We start from the raw sequence: 24,228 nt of genomic DNA on the forward strand, positions 1-24,228 counted from the left end.
TACATTAATTATGCCGGTGTAATTTAAATTTTGCCCAGGCCTACTTCTCATCTAAAACAAATGTACAAAATGTCCCCCAACTAAATCTTTAAATATGAATAAAACATACAGTGTGTAGAAAAGAGCAAGCAAAGGGGACGAGGCAGCTGGTGGTCAACAGTCCTTCTGGTATGTGGCCGGCTGTGCCTTGACCCACCGTCACTGTCCCTGAGATAAGAGCTTGTTAGCTTTTCACGAGGTGAATGGACTTAAACACGTGCTGGGGCCTGCAGGGCTGCCAGGGGTATATAGGGTCTGCCCGACAGAAGGCCGGCAGACATTCATCATCAGAGGTGAAGCTGAGACCCCACAAGCAGCCACAGCGACAGAGGTAAGACTGTGAGGGGCTGAACACCAGACACTGTTACTTTACTGGGCACTGTGCTTCCAGGAGCCCAGCTGGGTCCGGGGAAACGCAGAAGAGTGTAAACTGTGCAAAACAGCCTAGTGGTGGTGCAAAGTTACTGCAGAAAGCGCAATAAATTGCCTTTATGGGGACAGCGCCAGTGGACGGGTTTCTGTATTACCAGGAGTGCTGAACATACTCCTGTCCCGGCAGGGGCCTGGCTTAGTCAGTGGGATTCAGGGGGAGTGAGTTTGAGATTTCCCAACAAGCACTGCAATGTGTCAAACAAAAAAAAAAGATGGCACCATGAGCAATGGGACCGTGGCGGCGGAGGGGGGTGGATTATGGGGCGTGAGGGTTTGTGGGATTTTACAGATGCCCATGGGCAGGTGCACATTATTCTGAGAAGTAAATAACATTTGTGAAGCCACTGAAACTCATCCAAGCCATGTTGTCCCAAAGAAGCCATCAGGTGAAAGATGTTACAATATCTCAATATCCTAACAGACACCTAACAAAGGAGCGCTCTGGATTGTGTATTATAGGAGATTGCTAAAGGGCCAGGACTGGGGTAAGAGACCTGTATCCCTCTCTGTGCTGATTGGCCCCTTGAAAGGCGCCTGAGGCCAGATGTCCGATAGATCCATGTGTTGAGTACATGCCTTAGTCACACTGTCACCTGCAGGTTACAGGTTCAAGTCTCAACGGGGTAGCGCATGAAGATGAGTGCCTGCTGCTGCTGTTGTGTAATCTGCAGGTCACATCCTTCAGTGGCAATAAAATAACTTGATCAGTTAATGCACATGTGTGTCTCTATGTGTGTCTGAAAATCTGAGTGTGTGCTCTTTATACACACAGTGGCATAGCAAAGCATCTGCCCTCATTTACGCAAGGATAATGGTCTGCGCTAAATCCGATTTTCCGGTAAAATGGTGTATCTCAAATCACCTTTTAGTGTAATGTTTCGCTTTTTAGCTTTACAACATATAAAAACACACGTGGTTCAGCGGCTGCTGGGGCTGACTTTAGCGTGGTGGCGCCCAGTGCGACAATGATTTTGGGCGCCCCCACACCCATGACCGCCTCCTCGTATTTGTCACTTTTCCCATGTTAAAAATGACGCAAAAGTGGCGCAAGGCGCTTGTAAATAAGCCCCTCTCTCACTACCACCAGGTAAAAGTGCTCCACATCTCTCCAATCATAAGTTATTGCTAAACACAGAGCCCCCACACCCCCCAAGTCAGTGGCCCCCTCCACAAGTCAGTGCCCAGTGCAGCTGCACCAGTCGCACTGCCCTAAAGCCGGCCCTGGCTGCTGCCACACATTATCTCCCACACAACACCCCCTACCTCAGTCGCGCACAGATAAAGATATTACCCTCTCGCTCTTGTCTTTCCAATTTACCATTGCACTTCACAACATTTCTGCCTTGGAACTCCCTCTCCCCACGCTGGAAAAGGAGATTTACTCACACAAAAACCTACGTGTGGGCGAATCTATTTTAGCGAAAAGCCATGAAAAGACTAGGGGGCATATTATCAAGAACGGCGTTAAAAATTATTGACGGTTTAGCCGCAGAAAACTGCCGCTAAAGCGTCGATAATGGGCTTGATAATATGCCCTTGAGAATTCCAATAGAAGTCCATGTTCTGGTGTCAACATGGGCTTCTATGGGAATTCTCAAGGGCATATTATCAAGCCCATTATCGCTTTCTGCCACTAAACCGGCGATAATTTTTTTACGCCAACCTTGGTAATATGCTCCTACATGTTTCAAGACCTGGCTCTTCGAAAGAACCAATCGGACCTGCAAAGACCCCCTCCAAACCCAACCGCCCCACCCCCAGAGCCTTGAGACCCTCACGGGTAAGTAGCCGCGCTTAGCAAGTGATAGATTGATTGATTGGCATGTCTGTGTATGTATGTATGTACAACTTGAGGAAATAGCTCTGAGACTTAGGGCCGTAATATTCACTATAAGATTTTCTAAGGGGGTTCCTCTTCTTTTCATCCAATATCTTTATCACTCAAAGCTTGACGCGTGTTTTCCCTGTACACACAGCCAACTGCAAAAAGTTTCTCCCTCCTTTTAAATACACCTGTGAGCGACCCCCGCTACAAACCGTGGGGCATATCAGCCACAACCGGCGATAATTATCTCTAAGCGCACTTAGCGCTAGGATAATTATCGCCGGCTAACGTGGATTTTTATCGCTGAGATAGCGTGCTATTAGCAACGCTTATCTCAAAAGCAATAAAAATCCTAGCGCTAACTGCCTAACGTGAGATTATCACTAGAAACCCAGCGATAATCTCACGAAATGTGGCGTTAGCTTGTTGATAGGGCCCCAAAAACTTAGCCATGATATCCACCTTCCATAGGATATCATGGCTAAGTCAGTCCTGAAGCAGGCGTAAGGAAAGTAGTGTTAACAGGGGTTATCTCTACTTTTCTTGCCGCTATGCTTCATAGCGTGGGGCTTGATGATAGGAAAAATGTCGCTTAGCGACATTTCTCATGTCAGGTCAGGAACGCCCACTGTGCATCTCATTAGAGATGCAAAGTTGGGCGTTAGGAATTTGTGCGCTAATGCAAGGTTTCACACGTTAGCGTGACCTTGCTAATTAGGCGATAAAATTATCGCTGCTTTTCGAAAGCGCCGATAATTTTCTATCGACGCCTTGTAGATATGTCCCCGTGTCCTTCTCACAGGATGTCACACAGCCTTTCTGTGTAACCCTTCTCTGACACACATTCCAGAAACAATGAATTCTCTGTGTCTCGCAGGCACAACATGTACCCAAACCCTTCTCAGCTTCACACAGATAGGCCTGGTGCATTCTGTAGGGTCACCCGAGGACAGGCTCGGATCAGAGACGACGTTAGTGGAGCGGGTGGTGCCACCACACATGGCATCGAGCTCTGCGAGCACCATTTACGCGTGCACTTCAAAAGCACGCGCCCTTGGAAGTCCCCAGGTCGCGCGCTTTCAGAATGCACGTGCAAAGTTCTCAATAACGCTTTCCCCCGAGCTCGGCGACCCGTGCTTACTGGTGTTATTTGTAGTTTCTTCGAGCAGCTGCAGGCACCCCATCATCATTTATCAGTCAGCCGCCCTTCTGCACGCTGGGAGGGGGCGCGTTTCGCTTAGCGGCCTTGGGCTGGCGGCACCCCTGACCCCACTCCTCCGTTTGTGAGTACAGCGGGGGCCCACAGCCGACCCCGCTCGTCGGTTTGTGAGTACAGCGGGGGCCCAGTCCTGAGGTGGCCTCCTATTTACAGCCATGGGCCTGTTGGCCATGGCCCGGCCTCCTAGCCCCGTCAGGCCTGCTTGCCACTATCGGACAGCCGGCCACCCTCTGCAGAGCCTGCTGGTAGACCAGAGACACTCGTCTCCCATGCCCCGGTAGAATCACATATCACCGCTACAATGTTTCCCCTTCACCGTTTAAAGCCAGCCCATGATTGATGTGCACTGCTCTCCTGTTTACCATTCTCAAATAAATACATGCATGTATGTGAAAGTGCGGTAAAACATTTTATGGTGTCTGCAAGTTGTTAACACGTTTGGCGCTATATAGAGCACATTCAAAGAAGAATACATAAAATATTTAGGGGCATATTATCGCCGCTTTTGCGCCCGTTTTCGGGTGAAAAGCGGCGATAATTTTATCGCCTAATTAGCAAGGTCACCCTATCGCGTGAATCCTTGCATTTGCACCAGGAATTCCTAACGCCCAGCTTTGCATCTCTAATGAGATGCAAAGTGTGCGTTCCTGACCTGACATGACTGGAGAAATGTCGCTAAGCGACATTTCTCCTATCATCAAGCCCCACGCTATGAAGCATAGCGGCAGGAAAAGTAGCGATAACCCCTATTATCGCTACTTTCCTTACGCCTGCTTCAGGACTGACTTAGCCATGATATCCTATGGAAGGAGGATATCATGGCTAAGTATGTGAGGCCCTATCAGCAAGCTAACGCCAAACTTCGTGAGATTATCACTGGGTTTCCAGCGATAATCACACGTTTGGCAGTTAGCGCTAGGATTTTTATCGCTTTTGAGATAAGCGTTGCTAATAGCACGCTATCTCAGCGATAAAAATCGACGTTAGCCGGCGATAATTATCCTACCGCTAAGTGCGCTTAGCGATAATTATCGCCGGTTTTTGCTGATATGCCCCTTACTTAGATAACAAGTTAAGGGGCATATCAACAACAACCGGCGATAATTATCGCTAAGTGCACTTAGCGCTAGGATAATTACTGCCGGCTAGCGTGGATTTTTATCTCTGAGATAGCGTGCTATTAGCAACTCTTATCTCAAAAGCAATAAAAATCTTAGCACTAACTGCCTAACGTGAGATTATCGCTGGAAACCCAGCGATAATCTCACGAAATGTGGCGTTAGCTTGTTGATAGGGACTCACAAACTTAGCCATGATATCCTCCTTCCATAGGATATCATGGCTAAGTCAGTCCTGAAGCAGGCGTAAAGAAAGTAGCGATAACAGGGGTTATCGCTACTTTTCCTGCCGCTATGCTTCATAGCGTGGAGCTTGATGATAGGAGAAATTTCGCTTAGCGACATTTCTCCTGTCATGTCAGGTCAGGAACGCCCACTTTGCATCTCATTAGAGATGCAAAGCTGGACGTTAAGATTTCGTACGCTAAAGCAATTTTTCACGCGTTAGCATGATCTTGCTAATTAGGCGATAAAATTATCGCCGCTTTTCGGCCGAAAACGGCCGCAAAAGCGGCGCTAATTTTCTATTGCCTCGTTGTTGATATGCCCCTACGTTTGCAAATGTACTCCACAGGTTAGGGAGACCAGGTGGAGGACTGGCCCTCCTGTATGATCGAGGACTCTGGAGTTAAAGCTGAAGGCGGTGTCACTTACTAAGAGTGGGGCATATTTTCAAGCACGCCGTTAAAATTATCGCCGCTTTAGCGGTAGAAAACTGCCGCTAAAGCGGCGATAATGGGCTTGATAATATGCCACAGAGAATTCCAATAGAAGCCCATGTTGACACCAGACATGGGCTTCTATGGGAATTCTCAAGGGCATATTATCAAGCCCATTATCGCCGCTTTAGCGGCAGTTTTCTGCCGCCAAAGCGACAATAATTTTAACGCCGTAGCTTGATAATATGCGCCAGTGCCTGCCCATGTTGGGGAGAGCTGATCAGGAGCACGCGCCCCGTTAGGGAGAGCTGAATGAGCATGCGCCGACCGAAAGACACTAGAGACAGAATGGTGGTCATACTCACTCACACATGGGCGAATTGAAATTATGGTCCTATGGAAAGTGATGCGGGTTCTCAGCTGTGGATGTACGGGCAGCACTGTACCAAAAATATGCATCATTTGATATATGTGTGTTGGGGCTTTAACAGAGATTGTCCCATGGGCGCCCCCTCTAAAGCCAGCCCTGGATAGCACGCCCTTTTTGGCTGTGAACACAAGGGATGTTGTCCTGCCTCTCTGTGCCTAGAGTTTGTTTAGGATGCTGTGAACGTGAGGCAAGTGCCTCTCTGTTCCTAGAGTTGGTTTAAAATGCTTTGAACGTGAAGCAAGTGCCTCTCTGCCTAGATTTTGTTTTGAATCATGTGGACGTGAGGTAAGTGCCTCTCTGTGACTAGAGTTTGTTGGGAATGCTGTGTAAGTGAGGTAAGTGCCTCTCTGTGACTAGAGTTTGTTGGGAATGCTGTGTAAGTGAGGTAGGTGCCTCTCTGTGACTAGAGTTTGTTGGGAATGCTGTGTACGTGAGGTAAATGCCTGTCTGAGCCTAGAGTTTGTTTGGAATGCTGTGGACGTGTGTAAGTGCCTCTCTGTGTCTAGAGTTTGTTTAGAATGCTGTGGACGTGAGATAAGTGCTTCTCAGTGACTTGAGTTTGTTGGGAATGCTGTGTAAGTGAGGTAAATGCCTCTCTGTGCCTAGAGTTTGTTTGGAATGCTGTGGACGTGTGTAAGTGCCTCTTTGTGTCTAGAGTTTGTTTAGAATGCTGTGGACGTGAGATAAGTGCTTCTCAGTGACTTGAGTTTGTTGGGAATGCTGTGTAAGTGAGGTAAATGCCTCTCTGTGCCTAGAGTTTGTTTGGAATGCTGTGGACGTGTGTAAGTGCCTCTCTGTGTCTAGAGTTTGTTTAGAATGCTGTGGACGTGAGATAAGTGCTTCTCAGTGACTTGAGTTTGTTGGGAATGCTGTGAGCGTGAGGTAAGTGCATCAATGGTCCTGTTGTAGGTATTTGCCCTGACCAGATAGAAGACGTCCCCCCTCAACTCGCTCTCATTTGGAGGGTGTCAACAAACCTTCAATTGACAGTTGCCTCCACACAAGTGAATTGCTTCCAATAGACAAATATTATGACCTGCCCTGAAAGTTGTCTTTACTTCACTTTTTTATTTCCTTTAACTTTAATGGAATCACTCTTCAAATCTCACAATTTCCTCCTCTTTGAAGGCCGAGAAGGTTGAGAGTCATGGGCTCACAGTAGAGGGTTTATGGCTCCCACAGGCAGGAGGGAGAGCTGGAGAAAGCTGAAGTACACCAAGCACATCTGCCTCACTAGGAAGATTTTTCCACCTCACAAGCATGCTCCTGTTTCATTATAACTCGACCCCCCTCCCCCCCCCCCACCCCAGAAAAAGCATCATGGAAGCAGTACAGCATAGAACGCCGTTACTGTATCATATCTGAAGTCAAGACATGCAACACGTTCACGCCATCTTCGCCATGTGTATGAGAATCAGACAAGAGTGTGTTAAAGTTACATCTTTCATGATCCCGGAAGGCAAATAGCTTTTGATAAAGCCATAGTCCAAAATAATTGTTTGCAAACACCATTTTGTCTATCTCCACCCCAGTGTCTAGTTGTGTGCCTCCATAACTTAGGCCAGCAGTGTTAACCAGGGTGGTCCCGTGTAAGCGCATTTCAGGATCTGCTCCAAACTAAGGGTGGGGTTCTCCTGGAACCCCCCAGAGTCAAGGAGAAGAACAAATTTGTAAGATGCAAGTGTGGAACTCTCTGGGGACTGAATATTGATGATTCAAAGGGATCCTGAGGGGAAATCAAAGCAATTCAGAAATCAGTTGTGAATCACCCAATGTCATAAGTTATTTCCTCCTTATGAGGGATCTAAATCAATGAGGATAGTCCTACAAACGCCAAACCTCGGCTCACTCATATCCTTTTACTCAATTATTTTACTCTGCTTTTCTTTTGCATGGGATGCATATACAGCTTGTGGTGATTAAACTATAATCCTTTCACACTAAACATGTAACGAAAACAATCAGTAAAGACACAAATATATGACTCATTAATCAAAAAACTATTGACAATATTAAAAACAAAAATGAATGTATCTACATTCCTTTTGAAATGATGCCAATAATTATAGACCAGTGTGTTGAGTTCCTCTTGGTTTGATCTAAAATGAAGCCTGTCCATGACTAGTGGACTCTTTTAGGGCCATATTACCAAGGAATGGCGATCACATTATCGCCGCGTTAGCGGCAGGAAACTGCCGCTAAAGCGGCGATAATGGGCTTGATAATATGCCTTTGAGAATTCCAATAGAAGCCCAGGTTCACACCAGAACATGAGCTTCTATGGGGATTCACAAGGGCATATTATCAAGCCCATTATCGCCGCTTTAGCGGCAGTTTCCTGCCGCTAAAGCGGCGATAATGTTATCGCCGTTCCTTGATAATATGGCCCTTAATTCGTCCTTCGTTCACGAGCACCCCACAGCTAAGTTCCTGTGTTTATTACTATACAGAAGTCAGGCTTCATTCTTACTGTTCTTCCACATTCCAGACTGTGTTAATATTGCCACGGTCAAAGCTCACTATATGAGGGTTTTGCATCCTTGGCTGTTATGTTCAGTGGTGCTCTGTGCCTGCAGTGTGCATCCCGAATATTGACCCCAGACTATTGGTGAGCACAGTATCGAGGACAAAGTATAAAAAATATATCAACAGGCACGTAAGACTAGATTTTCTATACCTAACTGGACATACACGTACATACGCGGTTCATATGTCTTCAAGGTACAAAGTTGTGGAGTCAAGAATCATTAATTTATACTTCCCTATATGCACTTACTTTTCAATATTTTGTCCCTCGATATTCTCTCCTCGATTTTCTTGCTCCACAATATCCTGGGGGTCGATACTCATGTAACGCAATCATGCCTGCACCAGGTCCAGCAACTTTTTGTGGTCTCTGTTGCAAAGTATCAGTCGTGCCCCTGCTTTGCAGAACAGATTGGCACATTCCTTTAGTTTCAATAATTCATTAAACTCATTTGCGTGTGTCCTTTTGTTGTGGATGTTGGATGATCATATCAGACTTAAGAAGTTAGGGGCCGGTTTATATCTTGGCGGTATAGATAGTTTGTCGCAACGACGGTGGAGTACCTAAATCTCCAGGATAATAGTTGGCCTGCCCGATTTAGATGCAGGTGGACATTAAGTTTAATCACAGCAGAAAGGACTATATCTCCACCATGATTAAACCCCTCCGACAGCCCTGCGGAGTAAGGGCCATTGGAGGCAGATCTGTAATTCTGCCCACCTGATTTAGATGGGCAAACTTTGACGTCAGTGTTCACTGCCCATCACCACCAGGAAAATCCTGGCGGAAACGGGCAGTGAAAACTGATAAATGATCCGCTCGCCATGGGAAAGTACTCTTATGGCTAGGGGAGCATTTTCTTTTTTATTTTCAAAAAGAAAATCCCATTATGCGCTTAAGGCCTGTTGACCCTGACAGGTCTGTGATTGTAATTAAATAAAGTACAGCTCTTACTCAGGGTATCTACAAGGGATTCCCCAGCATTCCCTTCTTATTTCAGGTCTTTGCACATCACAGTGAAGGAAATACTATGGTGCCCACTGGCGACAAGAGCCAATATCATGGACTGAGGGCTCTTTGGGGGATTTACCCACAATGCTACACATGCTTAGCAGCAGTGGTTAATTTGTAAAAAAATAAGTGCCGGGGCTCTCGTCAGGAGACAGCTTGCACCAGCTCATTCCTCCAGTTAGTGCCGCCTCGAACAGAACCAGCTACTAACCATGAAAGTGGGGAGAGGATGTGGTGTAATAGCCAGAGCTGCCAACTTCAGAGCTGGGGAACCAGCTTCAAGTCTCGGCGTCGGCTCAACATCCTGTGATTCTGGGCAAATCACTTAATCTCCCCGTAAATGAATGTGTCCTTAACTGGTGCTCCTAAAAAGTGCTGGCGTTGATGGCTAAGTGCTGGTGCTGAGCACCAGAAACCACTGGCTCAAATTAAGCGCTGCTTAGCGGGCCAGTGTAGACCCCTGAATCCACACTTGGTGCTACCTCTACTTGTGAACTGGGGAGGCTTACCTCCACCCATCCACCCTATCAGCTGAAGTAAAAATGAGGTAGCTATTACCGCCACCCAATTGTTACATCACAGGGAGTTGGCAGCCACTAAGGTATGGGTTGTGCCATCTGATTGGTGCTACCCATTTCTCTGCCTTTCTAAATGGTATCTGGGTGGTGGTTAGTGGTACTTTGTTGATGTAGGTTACAGCCACTCTCGCAAACATTGAAAATGGGAAACTTTCACTTGCAGTTTTTCTTATTCCACAAGTTTTTTTAGTACAGAACACAGTTACCTCAAAGCTTGGAAATATTGAATGTCTTTAAGAATTTTGTCCTGCCACTGATACCCCCAACAATCCCTGACGCCTCTATCGTCATAACTCTCCTTAAATACAGTCACCTTCTGCTTGTTTTATCTTGTTTCATGTTACATGTAACATGGTGAATATTGGCAAATCTCAGGCGCCCCCCCACACTACCCCCAATTTCATTGATCACGATAAGCCCCTGGGTATGAAGTGTTATATAAATGCACCCACAATTCATTGCAATACATAGCTGGTTAGAAAGGAAATGAGTTCTTTTAATAGAATTTAGATTATGATATTCCAGCAGCTGAGACCAGCCATATTTTTGCCCACTTCAAAATTTGAGTGCTATAAAGTGGGCATAAAATAGGACATTTGATTATCTTCTCTTCCCTTACATGAAAGCATGATAGACATTATATAAAGGTAGGAGGAGAAGGTGCTTTTTCTTTTCATAAAAGAGGGAGTCTTCTATCTTAATGGGTAGATGTTGTTGCAGACCTGCCAATCAAATAAAAAAATCACACCGTGTGAGAAGGGGGCGGGGCCTCATGCTGAGAAGCGCCTAAGAGGCACTTTTGCCTCCACCCCACCCCTAAACCCTCCCTGAAAAAAAAATCATAAGCTTGCTGACGCTCTTGCTAATGTCCTGGGGTGTTTCCACTCCCATTGATGGAGCCGGCAGTTCAAAGCCTCTGAAAACGGGGTGAAAACCAATGTTTACAGAGGTTTTCCGTTTGTTTTCCCTGCCACGGTGTGATATTGGCTCCTCACCGTGTGAAGGGAGTCGATATTGTGTGTCCCACAGTGGCATTGTGTGAGTTGGCAGCTCTGTTGTTGCTTTGTAGGTTGGCAAGAAGACATTGTATGCAGTCTTCAGTAGGGGCGGTCATGCTTTGTTACATAGATGACAACCGTAGGCTGAGATCTACATACCTCGTCTTCTTTAATTGTTGTGAAAGGTTAATGCAAGTTGTGCAACTTAGATGGAATCCATGGATTTATTTTGTGAGCTTAGCTTGAACCAGGGGTGTCCAATGTCACTTAAGACAGATTTGTGGCTAATTTTCAGTAAACAACTTAGAATAAGAGTACAGGGAATTCATTTAAAAGTTATTCATTTACTCAGTGGTTATCCTGAAAACGTGGCATGGATTCTGCCCCTCCAGACACATGTTTGACAACTCTGGTTTTCAGCATGTCCAACCCTTTCCTAGATCAGCATGACTGCACGAAACAAATTCAAAAGTTAAAACAGTGTTATTCCAGTGTTCACTGGTTAGAAAATAAAAGTGAAGTACAATGGCCAATCGGATGGAGAAAGCGGCATATTGAGCATTGCTTTCAGTGTCGATGATATCATAAGGTGCAAAAGGGATGTTGTGTTAAAAGTCAATATATCTTCATCAGTGGAGGAAGAACCTTGATATTTGGAAAACAAACTATGCTAAATTTGCAGGATGCTTTGCCAGCGATTGAGACTGTGGTTTCTTACAAATTATCACCTGAATCCAAGCTCTCCAGGGCAAAGATTGTTATGTTATATGTATTTGTAAAACCCACTATTACTTGCATGGGTATCCTGGCCCTAAGCTGGTGTGTGTGCCTAGCCCCTCCAATAATAGGTTGGTTAATTGAAAAGTCAGGTCTTCGGATTCTTGCGGAATTCAAGAAAATATGTGGAGTTGGAGGCTGTGCCATGCTTTGGGAGCAATGTAAGAGAACGCCTGTCCTCCTGATCTGGTTCTGTGTATGTGTAGGATGTGGGCGAGTGGGAGTCCTGCGGAGTGGAGGTGTCTGGGTGGTTGGTGGAAGAAAAGGCAACTGTTCGCGTAGGTGGGACCTGAATTTTGTCGTGCCTTGAATCAGGGTGTGGGAAGTTTAAATTGAGCGCATTTGTGTATTGGGAGACATTGTAGGTCCCTGAGGTGGGGTGTCATGTGAGTTCTGTGTGGGAAGTTGAAGATGAGTCAGGCTGACGAATTCTGGATGGTTTGTAGTCTTCAAGTTGCGTTGCTTTGTATTCTGGGTGTAGAGGGTGTTCCCATAGTCCAACTTGCTGGTGACTAGGGTGTGAGAGACAGTTTTTCTAGTGTTGCTTGTGAACCATTTGAAGAGCTTCCTTAGCATCTTTAGAGTGTGGAAGCAGGATGCAGTGACGGTGTTGACTTGTGCGGTCATGTCCAGTTTGCTGTTGATGATTATTCCGGGGTTCCTGGTGTGGGTTCTGGGTGTGGCTCTGAGTTCGGCCGGCCACCAGTTGGACTCCCATGGTGAGGTATCCTTGCCGAAGATCACTATTTCTGTCTTGTTGGTGTTGGGCTTGAGACAGTTGGCTTTCATCCAGTTAGCGACTTCAGTCATGCAGGTAGTTAACTTGTTTCTTGTGTTGGCGTTTTTTTCCGAGAGACAGGGTGTGAGTTGATTGTCGTTTGCGAAAGAGAGAATGTTGATGTTGTGTGTGTAGATGATGCTGGCCAGAGGTATCATGTATGCATTAAAGAGGATGAGGATGGGCGATGAACCTTGAGGCACTCCGAAGATGAGTTTGTGGGCTTGTCAAATGTGATGTTACTGATTAAGGAGAAAATCGTGTCCAATAGGTGTCCGGCAGTGTTGGTGGGGTTTAGTGACGTGCTGGGTGAGGCCAAGGTTTCCTAGGTTTTCTAGAAAGGACGTTGAGATTACGTTGGCTTGGTCTTCTAGGTGAAACTTAAGGTCTCTGAGGAGGATGAAGGTGCTGGCGTTGGTGATGAGCGGTGCGACTAAGTTGTCCTGCTGGTCCTCCCAGGAAGAAGGCGGTGTTGATGCATATTTTGAACATGAGGTGCTCCATGTGCGGATTAAGACTTTCCCAGAAAAGAAAGCTGCCGAAAGGAGCTCCTCACTAGATGTAATTTAAAGAAAGATCACCGCATTTTTTTCCTCCACAGATACTGTTGGAAGATGCGGGCACTAGTGACCTTGTGTATTTTGGCCATTCTGGCGCTGGGCGCATGTGGGCATAGCTGCCTCAAAGGACCAGGTCACAAGTCTGTGCCCAGCCCTGAGGAGAGCATGACTGCGTGTACCCTCTACACTAACGGTAAGAGCATTTAAAGCTATTATTGTAGCACACATCTATAAAACAAATATACCCGTCAATTGCATTGAAATAAATACTGTTAACCTTTTATCTTGATTCTACTGCAAGTCTCCTACTCTACGTTCTTTTGCCAAGTTTATTGCTATATGTCTCAATTGTATGTCTCCTGTAAAGAAGACAAGCCTTTATCCCCTGATAAAAAAACTCTAGAAAAAGCAGTCGAGATCGGGGAGCCTCTGGATGGGAGACTAAGAAGTAAAACATAAGGGGCCCTGGGTACCTGGGAGAGGTCTGTCAGAGAAGAGAGCGTCTTCTGGATAGACTGGTATCTACCCAGGTGACCAGACAGTGTTTTGCTTTTCTATTCTCAGGCCCTGTCGGCAAGGTTGACAGAACTGCTTGTGGTTGTTAGAACTCAGTGGATGCCATTGCGCTGAATACTAATGGAAGTCTTGCAGCTAGAGTTCTCCATGTATCACTACTTGAGCTCTCTGAGAGCAGATCCTGATCCCTCGCTGCTCGTGCTCTCTGAGAACAAATCCTGCTCCCTCGCTGCTTGAGCTCTCTGAGAGCAGATCCTGAACCCTCGCTGCTCGTGCTCTCTGAGAACAAATCCTGCTCCCTCGCTGCTTGAGCTCTCTGAGAGCAGATCCTGATCTCTCGCTGCTCGTGCTCTCTGAGAGCAGATCCTGATCCCTTGCTGCTTGAGCTCTCTGAGAACAAATCCTGATCCCTCGCTGCTCGTGCTCTCTGAGAGGAGATCCTGATCCCTCGCTGCTCGTGCTCTCTGAGAACAAATCCTGCTCCCTCGCTGCTTGAGCTCTCTGAGAGCAGATCCTGATCCCTCGCTGCTCGTGCTCTCTGAGAACAAATCCTGCTCCCTCGCTGCTTGAGCTCTCTGAGAGCAGATCCTGATCCTGATCCTTCACTGCTCGTGCTCTCTGAGAACAAATCCTGCTCCCTCGCTGCTTGAGCTCTCTGAGAGCAGATCCTGATCCCTCCTTGCTCATGCTCTCTATAAACAGATCCTGATCCCTCGCTGCTTGAACTCTCTGAGAGCAGATCCTGATCCCTCACTGCTCATGCTGTCTATAAACAGATCCTGATCCCTCGCTGCCCGTTCTCTCTATAAACAGATCCTGATCCCTCGCTGCTTGAGCTCTCTGAGAGCAGATCCTGATCCCTCGCTGCTTGAGCTCTCTGAGAACAGATCCTGACCCCTTGCTGCTTGAGCTCTCTGAGAGCAGATCCTGATCCCTCGCTGCTCGTGCTCTCTGAGAGCAGATCCTGATCCCTCCTTGGTCATGCTCTCTATAAACAGATCCTGATCCCTTGCTGCTTGAGCTCTCTGAGAGCAGATCCTGATCCCTCGCTGCTCATGCTCTCCATAAACAGATCCTGATCCCTCGCTGCCCGTTCTCTCTATAAACAGATCCTGATCCCTCGCTGCTTGAGCTCTCTGAGAGCAGATCCTGATCCCTCGCTGCTTGAGCTCTCTGAGAACAGATCCTGACCCCTTGCTGCTTGAGCTCTCTGAGAGCAGATCCTGATCCCTCGCTGCTCGTGCTCTCTGAGAGCAGATCCTGATCCCTCCTTGCTCATGCTCTCTATAAACAGATCCTGATCCCTCGCTGCTTGAGCTCTCTGAGAGCAGATCCTGATCCCTCGCTGCTCGTGCTCTCTGAGAACAGATCCTGATCCCTCGCTGCTTGAGCTCTCTGAGAGCAGATCCTGATCCCTCGCTGCTCGTGCTCTCTGAGAGCAGATCCTGATCCCTCCTTGCTCGTGCTCTCTATAAACAGATCCTGATCCCTCGCTGCTTGAACTCTCTGAGAGCAGATCCTGATCCCTCACTGCTGGTGCTGTCTATAAACAGATCCTGATCCCTCGCTGCTCGTTCTCTCTATAAACAGATCCTGATCCCTTGCTGCTTGTGCTCTCTGAGAGCAGATCCTGATCCCTCGCTGCTTGAGCTCTCTAAGAGCAGATCCTGATCCCTCGCTACTTGAGCTCTCTGAGAGCAGATCCTGATCCCTCGCTGCTTGAGCTCTCTATAAACAAATCCTGATCCCTCACTGCTTGAGCTCTGAGAACAGATCCTGATCCCTTGCTGCTTGAGCTCTCTGAGAGCAGATCCTGATCCCTTGCTGCTCATGCTCTCCATAAACAGATCCTGAGCCCTCACTGCTTGAGCTCTTCCTGCATGGATCTTGAGCCCTCTTGCTCAAGTTCTCCATGCACAGATCCTGAACTCTTACTGTAAGGGTTCTTCATGTGCAGCTCCTGATCCGTCACTGCTTGAGATCTCTATAAACAGTTCCTAATGTCACTGCTTGAGTTCTGTATAAAAAGATCCTGATCCGTCGCTGCTTGAGCTCCCTATAAACAGATCTGTCACTGCTTGAACTCACTATAAACAGATCCTGATCCGTCACTGCTTGAGATCTCTTTAAACAGATCCTGAGCCCTAACTGCTTGAGCTCTGTATGAACAGATCCTGTTCCCTCGCTGCTGGAGTTCTCCGTGTACAGATCCTGATCCCTTAGTGCTCTAGCTCTTTACAAACAGATCCTGATCCGTCACTGCTTGAGCTCTCTATAAACAGATCCTTATCCATCACTGCTTGAGCTCTCTATAAACAGATCCTGATCCCTTGCTGCTTGAGTTCTTTATAAACAGATCCTTATCCATCACTGCTTGAGCTCTCTATAAACAGATCCTGATCCCTTGCTGCTTGAGTTCTCTATAAACAGATCCTGATCTGTCACTGCTCGTGCTCTGTATGTACAGATTCTGATCCCTCACTGCTCGTGCTCTCTATAAACAGATCCTGAGCCCTTGGTGCTCTGGCTCGCTATAAATAGATGATACTGATCCCTCAGTGCTTGATCTCTCTATGATCAGATCCTGATCACTTGCTGCTCCCGTTCTCCATATAAAGGCCCTGATCCCTCACTGCTCCAGTACTCCATGTGCAGATCCTGATCCCTCACTGCTCCAGTTCTCCATGTGCAGATCCTGAGCCCTCCTGCTCCAGTTCTCCATGTGCTGATCCTGATCCCTCACTGCTCCAGTTCTCCATGTGCAGATCCTGAGCCCTCCTGCTCCAGTTCTCCATGTGCTGATCCTGATCCCTCACTGCTCCAGTTCTCCATGTGCAGATCCTGATCCCTCACTGCTCCAGTTCTCCCTATAAAGATCCTGAGCCCTCCTGCTCCAGTTCTCCATGTGCTGATCCTGATCCCTCACTGCTCCAGTTCTCCATGTGCAGATCCTGATCCCTCACTGCTCCAGTTCTCCCTATAAAGATCCTGAGCCCTCCTGCTCCAGTTCTCTGTGTACAGATTTGATCCCTTGCTGCTCGAGCTCTCCATGTATAGACCCTCAGACAGTAGACTTGGACATAACAGACGAGACAGTCAGTAGTGCTTTTCTCCTGTACAATTCTCTCACTCTAAAGATGTCTTGTGTTTTATGCACAACAGCTTCCTGCTGCCATGCAAACTACACCGACCAGCTGGCCGGATCCCCAGTCATTGCTGTGGACAACTACTACTGGAACAGATGCGGGAATCTCAGTGCAACGTAAGTGATGTTCTGATCACCTGTGTCAAAAATATGTCAGACTGACGTGTGCATGTACAATCTCAGTTACAGCCGTGACCTGTGCAGGTAAGAGCGGTGTGGCCAGGTGAGGGGATTTCGACAGACTATCCTCTGTAGTTAGGACTGATCTGAGGTGAGTGGGATTCAAACTGGTGAATTAAAATTATTGATTTCCTTTGAACAACTGGTGGACACCAGGATTAAGAGCCTTTATCTCTACCATAATAGGTGAATTTGACCCAGTGACCAGATATTAAATCATGAGTCCCGTCTACTTCTCTGTTGGCGTCTGTTCCTTTCATTAAAGGACATCAACACCAGCCTCAGCTGGCAGCTAAGCTGGCAGTGCTAGTGCAAGGGTCTTACAATCAATCGATTTAAAATCTGATCTACTCCCCACCCTCTCACAGATGCCCGTGGAGAGTAGACATTAACTGCATGGATTTGTGGTTTAGTGCTAAGAGCTGTGCACAATGGACCCTGAATTCCAGTGTTTGTAGTTTGTAACCTTTGTACAACAGAATAAAGTTAGGCAGGAGCATTTATAAACAAAATTTCCTCATCTTGACCATATTCATATTTGTTGACAAGAGTCATTTTACCAGGATAATTCCACTTTTCTGGTTTCTAATCTTCTTCTACAACTCTTTATCTCCATACGTAAAACCCAGTGTGCTAATGACATCTACCTCCATTTTAATTTTGGGTTGTCTTAAAGGTACCAAGGTTAAAAGTCCTAGAAGTACAAAATACTCTCTATTTTAAATGAAAAGGTGCTGCCTGCTGGGAATGTATGTGCAATGTTGCCCATATTCACATTACAGAGTTTTGAATTGCTCCTTATTAAGCATTTCACATGAAGGATACAGCGTCAACATCTTATAGGCGCAATCAACATGTTTCAACTTGCACAGAGCTTGTGGGGTCAGCTGCAAGGACACAGCAAACTCGCTAGCTATGGCATGTAGGTGGTGGGCGAATTAGGGTTCAGACTGAGGTGTGTGTGGTGTTGTTTTGTGGCAGCGCTCGACAGACCACACATTACAGGGTTACTAGGAGGTGATAGTTACAAAGGGAAATGGAATGGAAGGAGGAGGACACGGATAGGGTGGGAGATATCAAACAAAGGGATACTGTGGATGCAGAGGTGTAGGCATGATTGTGGGTAAGAAAAGGAATGGGGCTCTCTCTAGCCAATGTTGACTGCATAGCGAACCAGGAGGGTTATCTGGCACACTTCTGAGTTGGTGAAGAGCAAAGCCTGCAGTCTATGGATCTGGGAAAAAAGTTCTTACAGGTTTCAGGGCTTCTGGGTGAGAAAACGTTTGTATGCCATGCATACGTATGTAGTGGCAAGTGCGGTAAAGTGGAGGTGGCTGGGCAACCATATTGATCGAGTGGGAAGTGTTAGTGGTGAGTCTAGCTTCAAAACAAGTAGGGTTATCCAGCCTGGAACTGGAGGAGAGGCAGAGGGTTTGGAAGTTGAATCTCCTCCTGCTTTTACTAGGAGCCATTGGTACTGACCATCTCTGAAGCCAGAGACTACATCCACAGAAGTTTTATGGGCTCCATGATCTGGCTGTTTGGTATTTGGAGAAGACCACATAAAATTGAATGTAAAGGTTCTTAGGGTGCTTGTTTTGGACTATTTTTGGGTTACTGAATATTTTTGCACTCAAGGTGCTCATTTCAATGTCCATCCTTAAGGTTTCATTTAGAGTTTGGAGGTAACTAAAAAATAATCCAAGTTCTAGAAGAACCACTAAATATAGAGTATAATCCGCGGCTGAATTTACTCCACATGGAATATTAATGGGAAGGAAAATCGGCCGGTGAATTCTAGTCTGTATTTAGACTTTCCTCCAAATATTGGAGGCATTTCAGTTCCCCCCAAACAATAAACATGTGTGGTACTAACGATCTGCGTGTCTGCCCCTGCATGTAATGTTCCATTTGAAAAACTGAGGAAAATGTGGATAAATGTGCAGTAATAATGCTATCACAAAATGATCCTAATGTTGTGCAATGCAGGGACTGTCTGCCTTTTGATGGTGGTAACAACATGGCTTACTGTGGTGTGATATGATAACATCAAATGAGGGAAGTGGTTTTACTGAAAAGCATAAATGTCCACAACGAGAACCTCCACGGTTTGGCCCAGTGCCCTTTGGAAGAGGATACAAGTTGGCAAATAATATTGACCCCACAGCTTCTACGGTCAATGGTGTAACTTGCTCCGAAGAGTAAAAGCCATTGATCTTGGTTGTTCTCCATTGAATGTAATTATTAACAACTCCTGTGGACCTTTGGCAGGAGTGTGTGTGTAGTTGTAATTTGGAGGAGAGATAAGCTGTGTTGAAGAGTGCAAAGTCCAGACACAGATATGTACAGGAGTGTGAGAGGTTTAGCCAATTGATGAACTTTAATTATAAGCCAAGCAGAGCTCTTGGAAGATACAAAATCTGGGCATGTTAATGCGAGATGTAGCAGCATTATTAATATGTGGTGTGCTGAAACTCACTAATTGTAGTTGTATTTATAAAGGGCTTCCTACCCCTGACGAGGCATCGAAGTGCTGTTCGGCGAGTTGCATACTGCTTCGGAACCCAAAAGAGGATTAGTGGTGGGTTAGTATAGGGAAATATGTGTTCATTTGAGCGGTGGACATGTGAGCCTGTCAGTTGGATTGGATAGGATAATGGCGGGATAGAAGAGGGAAGAGTCTAGAAAGTGTTATTTGGGAGATCATAATAGTAAGATGAGGCTTGGGATGAGTAAAAGGAGAGATGAAGGAGGGAATAGTCTTTACAAAAGGATTAGGGAAATCATAGTAGTAAAATAAGGTTTCAAGTGAGCCAAGGATGGATAGAGGGGGGAAAAGTCTAGAAAGATTTTTTGGGGAGATCATAGTAGTAGAACGAGGTTTGGGATGGGTCAGAGAGTGGAGGTAGAGGATATATTGAGAGAGGTATGGGTGAGACAGAGTAGTGCATTGAACAGAGTCAAAGGTGTTTTTCTCTTCTTCTTCTAAAGTAGGTGTACAGTAATAAATGTATAGATACTACATAGAAAGGCTGTGGCGTAACAGCAGCACCCACAACCCCCCGCGGTGTGGAGTGGCCCCCTCCACCACTGTGCACGGGGGGGCTGAGAGCTCCTGACTGGGTCCTGAGCATGGGGACCCAGTCCATGCACTGTGCTGGGGGGCCCAGCAAGTTGCATTACGCAACTGTAGAAGGGGTTTGCATTTTTTCTTCTTCTTTTTCTACAATAGGAGTAAAATAATAAATATATAGATACATAACTACATAGAAAGGGTATAGATGTCTAAGGCAAATAATATATTGAGATGTATTGTATTGTACCAACTAAGACTTCCAGGTGTAGCTGTGCTTGAAGTTAATGTATTTATTTATTTTTAATTAATACATTTTTTTATTTTTTCCTCAATATTTCAGTACGGAAGTACTTGTTGATAAAATAGTTATGATAATATTTACATATTGTGACAGTTGAATAAAACAGGAACCCATGGATGATAAACATGCTAATCTTAGAATAATATATATATATATACATTTAATGTAAGTATTGTACAAACTCAGACTTTTTAAGTGATATATATATATATTTTTTAATTCTATCTTTACCTCAATATTTAAATAGTGAAGGACTTGTAGATAAATAGTTGTGATAATATTTACTTATTGTGATAGATGAATAAAACAGGGACCCATAAGCATCTAATCAAATAACTTACATGAAAACAATGCAGCAGTGGCCTGTAAACATGTTAAGCATTGAATATATATATATATATATATATATATATATATATAAAACTATCAGTAATATCTGCATTACTTAAGCAGACCTAATGAATATCTAGTTATTTTAAAACCATAGGTATTACACATACTTGTACAAAGAAATACACACATCTAGATAGATACATATAATCAAATTCTAGATGTTTACAAGCACAGGGAGTTGCTGTACATTAAGTTTGAGTATGGTGGTTATATGGGAAAGAGCCAACTCTTGAGTAGTCTTCTGAAGGTAAGATAGTTGTTCATGGATCTTATGTTTGGGGGTAATAAATTCCATAGTTTGGCTGCTTGAACAGAGAAAGATGTAACACCTATGGTTTTCTGTTTTGAGGCAAGGTACCAATCTTGAGCGAGGTTCCTTCGGTGAATGCATTTGTTGATTTTATCCCCGATGAAGAGCGGTCCTGTCCCATGTACTGCTTTGTGAGTGGTACAAATCAGCTTGAAGGTGGATCTTCTGGCAACAAATAGCGTTTTATAGAGCTCTGTTATAAGTATCTTGACCAATGTAATGGTCGCTGCATTGACCAGAACTTTTATTGTTGTCTTTTTAGTGCTCTTATTCTTTTGTATGGTTTTAATTAACTAAGGCATGTAATAAATAAACAAAAAAGATATAAATAAATGAGTACCCCAAGTGAGAGGAAAGTTCTAATAGCATTATAGCCATTCTTACTCAGGATGTACCGTTATTTAATGGCCCTCACCTTCGTTATAGGCCCTCGCCTGTGGCTCGGGTCTATAAATGCGCTTCAGGGCCTTTAGCAACTGTTATAGCCCTCGCAAGTGGGCTCGGTGAATATGAACATAAGAAGGGTCCGTGGTAGGACTGCTTCCCCATTGTTACTCCCTGTGCCACCATGCACACACCGTACTTCTCGGTTGATTCATGTGTTGTAGCTCTAAGTATTATTTTGTGTTTGTCCTACTGTATTACAATGTTGAAGCACAATTCATGTATGCTCTGCCTCTTGTTAAAAATTAATAACAAGCTTTTATGAAAAAATATTAACAGAACTAGTCACATAATGACAAATGAAGGTGAAACAATCAGAAGTGAATGATGTCTATAGATGGTGGCTAATAACAGCTGGTGGTTACTCGCCAGCGGGAGCCTAGTCAGGGAGAGGGCAGGTGTGAGCCTGTCTGACCAAGGCCCAGTCAAGTGAACCTAGATGTGAACACAGCAGAGTTTCAGCATTATAGGTAGTGGGAGATTCATCAAGGTGTCCGACCAATCAGCAAGGAGATGTAAAGAGTGCAGAACAGTTTAACCAATGGAGAGTTGGCAGGAAGTCACAGGGATGAAACAAGAGTTGAGCCCTGGCAGTCGCAGAGGAAGGCGGGTCGAAAAGGACATGATGGCAGAAAAGACTTCAGATAACTTGCCAGTGTCCACCAGAAGACCCTGTTGCTCTATCTGGGTCAATAATGACGCACTTTCTAAGTGTCCACCATGTGATGTTTGTGTCATATAAGCAAATTGTAGGCCTCTAGAACTGTGAGCCCGCCTGGCTCTGAGATTCCCCAGTGATCACCAAGCCACGTGAGAGGCATCTTGACCTCTGTTTGACTTTGTTTTACTAAATTCATTAGCAACACACTCATTTTCATTATTGATTTCCTGCCCTGGTACCTAGTATCTAGTGATTCCTTCTTTATACATTCACTATCGTATTCCCGTTTTCAGGGGTTTTAGCCTCTACACTTTTCCTGCTAAAGGCCAGGGGCCTTTTCTATGCTCTGCACAGACATGAAGGTTCAGTAATTCTGTTCAAGACCGCGGCAAGTGCAGGGCTAATGCGTGAAGTCACCAATAACAAGAGAATACAACGCGACACAGTCGACTGAATGTGTGTTACAGATATCAGACCACCTTCTCAAGGCCGTATCTGCATTGCACGCGGATATACTGCCTCATTTTTATGCTATGTAATGATTCCGGCAAACATGGGCTCTCTGTATCAGCAAAGTACAGTGTATCTTGTAAACAATGACCTTTCATGTCACAGGTGTGAAGATTACCTGAGGAAAATCCACTGTTTCTACCAGTGTTCTCCACATGTGGCTCACTGGATGCACGTCAACTTCACGGCGGCCATGGTCCATGTTCCTCTGTGCCAAAGCTTCTGCGATGGTTGGTAAGTCAGGCGTGTGACGAACACTGTCCAAGATAACCCCAGATTGGCCCTACTCTTCAATTCACTTGACAACAGCACCATTGACCAAAGACCGTGGGGGGTGGGCAGTGAAAGGACTCCTGTGTGACGTCATGCTCATGTCCCTGTGAATACCTGGTGCATCTTACCATATTCCTGGTTGAAGGGTCTGTTATTTCCTTTGTATCCCCTTTGAGTGGCCTATGGTTGAAACCAAAACCAATTTAAATTCAAGAGTCCTGGAAGCAAATCCTGGCTTCCTCATTTGACCCTGTATTCTCATTTTAGGCCAACCCCGTTACAAGTAAAATCCTTTAACTATCAAAGGTTCGGTGTTCATTTAGGCTAATGCTGAATTGATGTGTTAAAGATCTGTACAACGATTGTCTGTCCAACAATCAGAAATATGTCAAATGGGGCCTCTCTGTGAAAAAAGTATTCTACTTAAATAATGTATTTTGTAGATGTATTTATTAAATTTGATATTGCTCAACATTACCCAGTAAAATTAAAGTTTTATGGCACCAACAAGGCAAGCAAATAATGCAAATCAGTGTAAGCAAACGCATAACAATAAAAGCCACAGGCAATAATGACCAAAATAATAAAATATTCCAGTACCCTATTAACATCTTAAACTGGCACAGAATAATAAGACCCAACCCTAGAGCACAGTGGACAATGGTACATCAATATTGACTAGGGGATACATCCAGCAGATGGTTTTCAGATTAAATGTAAAGTTTTGAAACCCAGTTAAGTTACACAAAAGTAGAGGGGACTGGTTGAAGAGATTCACACCGACTAGCCAACATTCAGAAAGCTACCTCCAGATTTGTGGTGCCGCCGTGGAGACAGTGCTTGCGGTTAAGTGAGGCACATAAGACCCGTGAGTTGTTACAAAACAAACTGACTGGACAGGTAGGTAGGAGGGACACTCCAGATGGGTTTCCATGCCTCACATTAGACTCTGAATTCAAGGAGATGCTGTTAATCTTTTCCAGTACGTAAGCATAAATAGTTGGAAGTCATCCATGCTTTATTAGCCAAACGGTGATACGATGTCTATCCCGAGCACCAGGATCTAAGCGACATGTGCAGCGTTAGATACCGCACACCATAGGCTGATATTCTATATGCAAGGGTGGCCATATAACCATTCAGCCGCAAAGGGAAAACCTGGATCACCGAGGATCACTGCGTACCAGCCTGAATGGGATGATGCCAAGTACCCCATGTGGACACTCCCCATGTGGACTCACTGGTAACCCACGCCCACCCAAGAAACGAACAAATCCAATCCAGCGACTTTCTTCTTACTCCCACCTTCTGGTCCAAGTGCCTGTGCAAGAGTCCATAGCCAGTGATACCAAAAGCCGCAGACGGATCTATTAGATTTAAAATCGAAGGACATCACAGGCTCTAATGTCAAAGAAGACGCGCCCTCATGTCCAGCAGTACTGCACAGGTGCCCAGGCAAGGTCGAAAT

General features: G+C 45.4%; 1 protein-coding gene across 1 annotated transcript in view; it reads left to right on the forward strand.

Annotated features, from left to right (window-relative positions):
• Positions 1–221: 221 nt before the first annotated feature.
• Positions 222–24,228, forward strand: part of LOC146835107 (riboflavin-binding protein-like) — a 34,290-nt gene continuing 10,283 nt past the window's right edge. Inside the window, exons 1-4 of the mRNA XM_085602767.1 lie at positions 222–370; positions 12,993–13,144; positions 16,630–16,729; positions 22,593–22,721. Of these exons, the coding sequence (XP_085458893.1) occupies positions 243–370; positions 12,993–13,144; positions 16,630–16,729; positions 22,593–22,721 (509 nt within the window). The 5' untranslated portion in view covers positions 222–242. The remainder of the gene's footprint in view (positions 371–12,992; positions 13,145–16,629; positions 16,730–22,592; positions 22,722–24,228) is intronic.

The sequence above is a fragment of the Triturus cristatus genome, chromosome 4_2 (genome assembly GCF_964204655.1).
Source record: "Triturus cristatus chromosome 4_2, aTriCri1.1, whole genome shotgun sequence".
NCBI classification, from domain to species: domain Eukaryota; kingdom Metazoa; phylum Chordata; class Amphibia; order Caudata; family Salamandridae; genus Triturus; species Triturus cristatus.